Here is a 10,599-nt window from a genome sequence, read left to right as displayed (position 1 = left end):
TATGTTTATCTTTTAGGGATAAGCCACATTAACCATTTTTATTGTTTACTTTTTACGTGAGAAAATGGCTTATTTACGAAGCTATTTTAAGCAATACGGCATTAATCCTTATCGAATTAAGTACCTTAAATACAGTGTGCAATTAATATAGATCAATATGGTTCCTTACAGCATGTAAATTAAACAAATATTTTCGGAGATATTACAAATTTAAAATTTGCGTTTAAAAATGTGTAATGTAATAAAAATTGTATGAATTTAGATATTCCAAAGATAGCAGGAAATCTTCATAGTAAGTATAGGGGAAGAGGAATTGTTTTACTCCAAATTTAATGCGTGCAGGCCAAGGGCAGTAATGAATGAACCAAAAATACTGGATCGATTTTAATCATGTTTTCATTGAGTGACATAGGCATATATATTTTATGCCCGTGCAAAGTCGCTATGTTTTTATATACAACGTTCATATTTTTTCTGTAGTGTATTTAATTTAGTATCAGCATTGCACCCGTGCGAAGCCGGGGCGGGTCGCTAGTTTTAAATAAAAAGAGAAATTTTTATCCTAATGATATAAGGCTTATCAGATAATGAGTTTATGTAGTTATATATTTATATTTATATATCAACTTATCAGTTCATAAGTTTTCAAAATCTGTAATAAAAGTAAAAGACGTTACTTGGATATATAATTGTTAATTAGGTAAATTGCGCCTCCAGAGGATGAAAACGCGCTTAGAGCTCTACCTCATGGATGACGTGGAAAAGAATTAAATATAAATGTAATAAAACACAAACCTAACCTACAAACTATTATGACTGTATAATTAATTGTAGTTTACGTCCTTCGATAATATATGTATTAGATGGACTATAATGTTAAACAAATTACATTTGATAATATTATTTTGTTTCATAATTTTATATAGTTTAGCATTTTCTTACATGTCAAAGCCAAAATAAACTAGAACTCCAGTTGAAGTGACAATATTGCAACACTGTGACGTCATATATTTAGATGACGTGAGTTCATGACGTCAATTTAGTGACGTCTTTAGCTTTCGTTCTTACTTTTTTTCCACGGGTGAATTTATATATTTCCTGCAATATTCCTCAGTATAACCTTTTTTTTAAACATTTACGCCTAAAAATAGTTGACGAACTCGTATATTATCATGTTATATTAAACATATAATATGAAAAGCTACTATTCATCAGTGTAGCAACATAAAATGAATCAAAGACTGAAACTAGTTCGTTCAGGAATATTTATTTGAACGGTTTACGAAAAAGCATTGAATTATTGTTTAAACTGCTGCATCTGTCAGATTGATTTTTTAGCAGTTTTTAAAGTATCTGTTTTATATCGATAAAATAGCTCAATCCTAATATGTAGAAAAAGAAGACCGACTACCCAAAGATATACAATGACAGATATAAAGTTTCTCTTTGGTTCCAAAGCCAAAAGTGGTGCTAGCGATTCCGTCCCGTCTCGAATTATAAGTAATCTGATTTGGCCTTCCAGATAGTACGTTATTCCCCAGGAGACAACAGGTGTTACAGAATTATGGAATTCCCAACACTAAGAGAGAAAAGACCCAAATATCGCAATCAAGAACCCAAGGGTGGTTTTGCAAGGGTGGAGCTTGACCTATAAAAAACCAACACAGATATTCGATGGCATTCCTTTTCCGGGTTTCCTCGAGTAGCTGTATTGGCAACAGTAAATTATCAATTACTAGAATAAATCATAGGCAATCTCATTAATTTCTGTTAACAGTCACCAGGTGTCCACCATCAATTCTCATATATACAAGTAGCAAGATAAGTATATTAAATAGATAGTGGAATCAAGTTATGGAACACTAGAGTACTCAAGGAACCAACAAAAGGTTTTAGAGAACTAGGAACATGGGGTACAGTAGACTTACAGGTAGGACTAAAAGTCATTGAAACCAATGGATGAGAGTTCTGTTATCCGTCCGTGTGCAGGTTACAAAATATTAGAATTTCGATATCAATGTCCATTCAAAAGAACTGGAATATCAGATTATGACTACTACTCGTACATATAATATGATATCTATTTAGTGATATTCATAGGTAATGCATTATTAAGAAGACTTGAACATATAAAAAAGATAATATATGTAGAATGCTATCTTGGAATGGAAATAATGAGGACCGAAGACGGATACAGATTCATAAAAACACACCATTCGACGACTACTTGAGATATTCAACATGGAAGAGAGCATCACCGATGGAAGTTAATTTTAACCTGGGCCAAAGAGAACAGTTAAAAAAGTACCTTATAGAAGAATAATCTACAGTCTTGTGTAAATTTCATCAATTATGAGATCAGATATTGCATATAGTATTTCATATCTAAACAGATATTTGGATAAACGAATGAAGAGGTAGAAATAGCATACTTCGAAACTCAAAAGGCCCCAGGGACCATGGACTAATGTACATGTAAGGCAAAAGTGGATTCGAAAGATTTAGTAATGCCGGCTGGGGTGGTAATAAAGATATCCTAAAGAGAGTTAATTGTTCAATGTGTTTGTTAATAAGAAATCAGTAGACTGTATCATTAAGTTAAGGTGTTTTAGAAATAAAATGATAAATATATTATAATCTCAAATAATTCTATATTTACAATATAGTAATTTTGTTTTGATAATTTAAATGTAATTTTATAGTGGTTTAAATTTATAATATTGATTAGTTAGGAATGAATTACATTTAAATTTAGATGGGGTGTTAGAAGAAGAATAACTAGTAGAAGGAACTTGTCTCGAGCCGCTGCTCTAAAGATATAACATACAAGGGCAGCAATTAAAATAAATGTTCACTTTTGTTCCAAATATCAAAGTGGTGTTATTAATTCCGTCCCTTCTTGCTTGCATACTTCAAAACATAACTGTAGTAAAAATAAAAATGTTACGTATTAAAACGCCTATAAATGTTGAAGAAAAATCGATATCTTTATAGTATAACATAATTAAGAGAAATACAAATCAAAACAAAGAACGATTATATGACATCCGTTTCAGTATCGTTCATTAACCTTTGTCTCATCTAAATTTCTCGGAATAACACGACTTCTCTCTGCTCGACGTATGACCGTCTTTGAGAAGAAAGCGACAAGGCAACACAATAAAAACATCCACGTACTCGAAACCCAAATACTCGTCGAACAGCAGCCATTGAAAAAATCATAAATTAACTTTAATATCCAATTAAATGTATTTCCCACCTACCTGCCCGCTGTCGGTCGTTTTCTTCTGCGCTTAACCTGTCGTCGAGAAAACCCGATAAAATACCGAAACTTTCACCCGAGATCAAAAAATATCACCACTACCACAGAATCACATTAGTGGCTAATTTGAATTTCAAAGCCGTCATACCGTAGATTTAATTATTGATAAGTGAAAAAGTCTCATAGAAAAAAAATAGCGTAGGAACAGTTCTGGGACAAGGTAGGTGTGGTTTTTCTAAAAAATTCGACAGATGCGATCACCGTGCACGAGCACCGAAAGGTCAGAGAAATTTCTTGCTTTCCATGCCCTTGACACGTCTTTCGATGATTAATTTCGTTTTTTTTTTCTCTCTTTCGGGGTTTCTGGGGTATGGGAAGAAATCAAAATATCCCAAAAACGACTAGAAATCGGACCGGTTTCGTTTTTCAATCTTAAAGAAGAACATCTTTATTCAATAATTTATTTAAATATTTATAACAACTGGCTTATAGCTACAGTGGTTCGCGTTAAGCGAACTTTATGGTAAATTAGGTAGTCTTGGTCCGTCGGTCAAATACAGTTTACAGTTGAGTCATGGAAAAACATAATCTTAATATAAGTTAACTAATAATAACATTGGAAAAATAAATTACATAAATAAATGGATAAAGTCTTTCGCTAGGCCTGCGTGCTCCAAACGGGACGTCTTGAAGAAGAGGAAATCGTCTTGGGAAAGAGAAAAATGTACACGTTGACGTCACGGTGTTTGGGCACCAGCTCCTAGTTCCGGACGTGATTTGGCAGGTACTGAAACCATCTGAAGACGCGTGGTTTTTTTTTCATCTATTGCTTGGCTGGCTGTTGACCTCTGTATGCCAACTGCTGGGCATCCAGTGATCGTTTCCATACTCCTTGTCCGGATCCACCGTATCCACCTCCGATGTCACCGCTGTATCCGCCTCCGTGTCCGGAACCTCCGGAATAAGCTACCTCGTGGGTACTGACATGGCTGCTGCTGTGTTGAGGATGAGCCACCACTTCATAAGTGACGTGTTTTCCACTACCTTGTCCTCCCAGGAGTTTCTTGATTCCGATGATGGCGGATAACACCAGAGCAATTTTACCGATGATCAAGGCTTTTCCTGCAATGAGACCGATGGCCCAGAGAGCGAGTTTACCGAGAATGGCGGCTTTAAGAGCCATGGCGGCCATGAGGGGTCCCATCATGTTCTTCTTCTTCTTTTTGCCTCTTCCTTCCTCGACGTCCTCATCCTCGATGGCGTCGGCGAAACTGCGCGCTCCAGATTGAACAGCATTAACGATGTCACTGCCCTTCAAGTCGACCTTGATGGTGTGACTGTTGAGGAAGCGAGATACACGGTCCAGGATAAGAGATTCGACGGATTCGTCGCCGTTGAGGGCACGTGGTGCGCCGTCCTTCTCGTTTCCGGTTTTAACTATCTGTACTCCATCGGTGACGGTGATCGTATCCTTTTGTCCGAGGCTCTTATCGACGAAACTGTAGAGTTTGTATTTGAGACAGGATAGCGAATCCTTCTTGAGACAATCGGTATAAACTGAGTCCAGTAAATCACTTTCGGTTTGGATGGAGTTGCTGCGCGCTTCCTCCTGAGCGGGAAGGGCGTGGACCGCGACGAACGCGAACAAAAGCACAGCGGTGAGCTTGCAGTTCATCTTGATCACGTTGTGGTACGTTTGTATGGGTCTTCCTGGCGCGACCATGTCTTTTATAAGAGAATTCCCTCCTTCAGTGCCGGAGTCGGCGATATCCGTATGCTCCGGAAGGGGACGCTTTCACGGGTCTCCGACCATAACCTGGTTTAGGCAGCCCTGTGCGATATGCACGTCTTCGGAGCGTCTTATGTCGCGCGCACTAGGAAGCCGTCCTGCCACGGTCACGGCTAAGGTTACTAGCGGCAGCTACGTTTTATTATTTCTGTTTGTCTGACCGTCCGGCACACCGACCGCCAGACAGCAGTCTTACGCCATGCTAACCACATATTTCAGCTTCTAATTTCTTATTTACTTTGCGCGGTTCAATTTTTTTGTGTTCCTACCGGCTTGTGTCAAAGTGAATTTGTGTGTTGTTATCGTTAACTTTATTCCATATTGTTTAAATGTGACCTCCATATTTTACGTGTTTAAAGTCTCTATAAATAACACTATTACATTATTATTATTAGTGATATAATTTGAATTTACGTATCAATAATACTGTTTAGTTATTTTTAATATACATATTTATAATATAAATAATTTTAATATATATATATAATATAATAATTAATAATATTAAAGCAATACAATACATTGGGAAGTAAAAGGCAATGTCTTTTCGCAACACTAACTCATCATATTTCCTCGGGATTAATTTTTTATTAATTTCATGATTAAAAAAACGTGCTGATAAAATTTTGACATGGTTGCATCACTAATTTGCTTCACCTAGGATATTGTTTTTATTTCTTTTATTTGAGGTTTTATCTATATGCTTCACAGTAACAGAAAATTAAAAATATCTTATTGTTTGTTTATAAGTATGCTGTACATAATTGTTGAATATAATTTCGGCTTACGCATTAAATAATTTAAAAAAATTGAAATTATATTGTTGGGTTGATTTTTATATCAATATTAATAATTTAGTAATACAATATATTAGGAAAGATGTGACAATGTCTTTTCTTTGCATAAACTCAGTATATTTCCTTTGGATTTGTTGTTTTATATAAATAATTTAGTTATAATTATTTATCATTTCTAAAGTATTAATTTTATAAAGTTAATTCATCATTAATTTCTTAAATATTACCTTTTCTCTAAAAGCGATATTTTCTATAACCAATTTTTCATTATCTCATCCTAATATATTTTTTTAAATTTTAATCATTTAAAAAATTGTGCTTATAAAACTATGATTTGATTTTTTGGGCTATTTGTCATATCAATATTAATAATTTAGCAATACAATATATTGGCAAATATGGGAAAATGCATTTTATTTAGACTAATTAAAAATATTTTATATGGATTCGTTGTTTTAATTAAATTACTTGCTAAGTGTATATAAGTATATTAATTTAATCAATTCTTCATTATCTTATAACAAAATTAAAAAGATATTTTCCATGACTTAAAAATATGGCTTATAAAATTTGGAATAGGTTGAAACAATCTTTTGATTCACCTAGGATATTCACATTAGTTCTATATTTTTGCAGATTTCCAGTATATTTTTCAAAATAACGGAAAATTAAAAATATATTATTGTTTGTTTATAAAAATGCTGAACCTAAAATATTAGATATACTCACAACATCACCTGCCTGATGTGTTAATTATAAAATAGACATATGAACGTTGAATTTGCTTTTTAAATTATCAACTATTATACTGAATAAATACACTCCCAGGAGTATTTTTGATGATTATCCATTCAGAAATCCCACACCATATAATTCAGTTCACAATACATATAATCCATATAATACCAGTTAAACAATATAATTAGAAGAGGTAAGATATATGTTATAATCCCTTTATTTATTAACAATATATAATAATTAACTTGGAAAATTTTCTGTATACTTGGGCGATAGGACGGTCCTCTTACTGTTGCGATAGCCGCGGCTTCGCATCCTGCTGGGACATGGCCGCAAATTTTTTATAATATTCTAGGCAAGAGTGTAAAATCCGACAAGAAAAGTGATCCCTGCCTCGCCAGTAACCAGGCTGTGTAAGACCGGATGTCTTCTGGGATGATTTCTAAAGTTAGTCACTCGCCAGTCGGTAGGCTTAATGCTGAGGCCGTGGTTCGGAGCCCACGTTAAACTTTAGGTCCAGTCTAGATAAACCCACAGTTGGTATACACTATATATACACTTACATTATAAAGTTTTTTCCTTACAAATTGGTAATTGTAAAATAAAATGAATAAACAAATAATTAATATTTAAATAACTGAAAATGTTTATTATAAATTTTTCTTTTATTTAAATATATAGATATATAGGTCAAGGTATAAGGAATATATAGATCAAGTAATTAATTATATGACAAATCCTTTTAAATTTTATTAATAATTAAGTATTACAATTACCAACAATGTTCGCTATAATGCTAAAAATTATATCTGGTATTAATTATACAATATTTTGTCCAACAAATTTGATAAATATAGGAAAAATAATTCATGAAATTTATATAAAAACCAATTGTGGAATTTAATTTACCGAAGACAGCTGTATTTTAACTGTGGTATTTACATAGAAATGAAATTAAGATGTCTCTAGATTTAGAACTTTTATTTCGGCAATAAAATGTTTTTGTTTATTTTATCAAATTAGAAATGAAACTTTCGCTTTTTGTTTAGTGAAAGGGTATTGAACAGTATTATTTACAACATTACTGCAAGACGTGAGTGGAGTGTAGTATACACACTATACAAAACAGAAAGCGCCATATTTTATGCGAGGTTTTCTATTCGGGCTTCTTGTCTGTTGTTTGAGGTATTTACACCGTATTTAATATATTATACACTATTATATTCGATGTGATTTAGATAGTTTACATTTCTAGTAATAGCAATTGAAAGAAACCGCTGTTAGGAGCATGTGTTTGATCTGAATTCTTGAAGGTAAAATATTTAAAGATTCTCTTGATTTTAGTTCAAATTCTCAAATAGGACTATATCTCAAAATGTTCTTTTTTTTGTTCTGGCCTAAAACCAGGCGGTACAAAGCATGATGCCTACCTGGTCGCGGATACTTGGCTTGGGGTGACAAGTTGGACCGGGTTCTGTGCTACTGTCTCTGGGCTTTCCAATACACAAAACCGAAACCGCCTCACAGTTGATCCCTGTGGATCACTACTGCCACTGCATTAAAGTTTGGGATATGGCACCCGCTGATCGGGCAGCCGTTATTGGGCATGAGGTCCCGGCGAATCTATTGATTCGCGAACTTGGGTTAACACACAACCGGATACGTTCATATAAAAAATGTTAGGAGTGCAACGAGGAATGTGGTCCTAAAATGAGCCTGGAAAAGGGAGAGTTTAGCGGTGACGCGGTGCTAAGCTCCCAGCATATCGACCAGCTCGCCAACAAGCGCGTTTTCAGAAGAACTTGAACTGAATTGTTGTTTGTGGAATGATTGAGATATGAAGTGATTTCTGGAGTGTCAGTTTCCCTATAAATTTGATTATGTCTAAGAAACCATGGAGCGTTGAAGATTCTCTGAGGAGCTTATTTTGGAAAACTAAACGTTTAACCTGTTTGGATGTAATAAACTTGAAGCAGATATTAGAGCCATTGAGGACAGTACCGAATTAACATCTTGTAAAATAAACATTTGATGGATATTGAAAATTTGCTAGAAGGGTAGATCAGAGAAGATAGCGGATTTGGTATCCTCGAACCTTTCTGGATTGCTTTCTGGATTTGGGAATATCAACCGAATCGTCGGTCGAACTGGAAGCCTAGGTATGTGACTCTATCAAGCCATGGACTTGTTGTGGTGTCGATCTTAAGTTGCGAGACGCGCAGTGCGTAACGCTTCTTATGGAAAGTGATAGCCTGGGTTTTGGTTGATTTGCAATCTCCGGAATTTGAACCACTTGACCGCATGATCGAGCTGCTTCTGTAAACGTTCTCGGATTGTAACCTAGAATCTGGAGGCCGTGAAGATAGCATTGTCGTTAGCGTAAAACGCCACGTCAATGTGCTCTTTTCTCGGTAGATCTGAAATAAAGAGTTTAAATAAGGCTGGAGCTAGCGGGGAACCTTGAGGTACGCCAGCATCGATTTGTTTTCGACTGGAAAGTGTTTTCCTGATTTTGACCTGGAAAGATCTGTCGGATAGGTAGGACTTGATGAGAGCGGTTTTGTCTTCTGGAATGTCTAACTATATCAAAATTTTCTCCATACTTGGCATCATAGAAATATGTCTAGCTTCATTTTTCTTCTTTGTTATAGTATACTAATTACTGGTTTCATTTCTTGTTGGAATACCTGGACGACTATCAAATAACATATTGATCTATTATTTCATTAGATTGCAAATATTTACTAACACAATAGAAAAAAGTAATTTCAGAATCTGATGTTTTGGTGAATTGTCAAGTAAAGTTCTCTTAGGGAGCTTTTAACATGAACAGAATTGTTTTATGGAGTACTAGCGACCCGCCCCGGCTTCGCACGGGTGCAATGCTGATACTAAATTAAATACACTACAGAAAAAATATGAACGTTGTATATAAAAACATAGCGGCCCGCTCCGACTTTGCACGGGCATAAAATATATATGCCTATGTCACTCAATGAAAACATGATTAAAATCGATCCAGTATTTTTGGTTCATTCATTACTGCCCTTGGCCTGCACGCATTAAATTTGGAGTAAAACAATTCCTCTTCCCCTATACTTACTATGAAGATTTCCTGCTATCTTTGGAATATCTAAATTCATACAATTTTTATTACGTTACACATTTTTAAACGCAAATTTTAAATTTGTAATATCTCCGAAAAGATTTGTTTAATTTACATGCTGTAAGGAACCATATTGATCTATATTAATTGCACACTGTATTTAAGGTACTTAATTCGATAAGGATTAATGCCGTATTGCTTAAAATAGCTTCGTAAATAAGCCATTTTCTCACGTAAAAAGTAAACAATAAAAATGGTTAATGTGGGTTATCCCTAAAAGATAAACATATACCATCGCGGACTTTTTTGTAGACCTTTTTATGGTGTACAATACTGTAGTACATTAATTTGATCTAATTGCTAAATAAGCCTAAAAAATAGGTTAATTTACGACATCACGTTAGAAACCTCTAAAATTAGCAAAGTTGCCTTAGTATATTATGCATGTATTATACATATAAACCTTCCTCTTGAATCACTCTATCTATTGAAAAAAACCGCATCAAAATCCGTTGCGTAGTTTTAAAGATTTAAGCGCACATAGGGATATAGGGACAGAAAAGGCGACTTATTATAATTTATACTATGTAGTGATAAGCTATAATCACGCTATATATATAATTAGCAGAAAATTATTTCATAGTTTTTTTGTTTTAATGTCTTAAATAATATATATTGATGAAATCGATAACATCAATACAAACTAACATAATCACATGCAGGACGATTCAAATTATGAGAGATGTTAAATAATTCAAAAGCAATAATTAAAAGATGCATTTTTTGTTTGATTAGCCTAGACCGTAACAGAAGCCAGCGCATAAGTTAATTGACTTGATCTGAATAACGTCGAAGAGAAATCAGTCGAGAAGAACGTTACAGATAATGAGATTATATATTTTTTGGC

At 34.3% G+C, this 10,599-nt stretch overlaps 1 protein-coding gene across 1 annotated transcript; it reads right to left on the bottom strand.

Moving 5' to 3' along the window:
* Positions 1–3,679: 3,679 nt before the first annotated feature.
* On the bottom strand, positions 3,680–5,000 carry Osi7 (Osiris 7). Its single transcript, XM_076409335.1, has one exon. It carries the CDS (start codon positions 4,983–4,985, stop codon positions 4,086–4,088), a length of 900 nt encoding a protein of 299 aa, XP_076265450.1. The 5' UTR covers positions 4,986–5,000; the 3' UTR covers positions 3,680–4,085.
* Positions 5,001–10,599: the final 5,599 nt, after the last annotated feature.

This window comes from Rhynchophorus ferrugineus, unplaced genomic scaffold (genome assembly GCF_030347505.1).
Source record: "Rhynchophorus ferrugineus isolate W39M unplaced genomic scaffold, kcgeb_rfMv2 rfM7, whole genome shotgun sequence".
NCBI classification, from domain to species: Eukaryota; Metazoa; Arthropoda; class Insecta; order Coleoptera; family Curculionidae; genus Rhynchophorus; species Rhynchophorus ferrugineus.
Note: the sequence above shows the minus strand (reverse complement) of the source record. Positions and strands in the feature narration are given on the sequence as shown.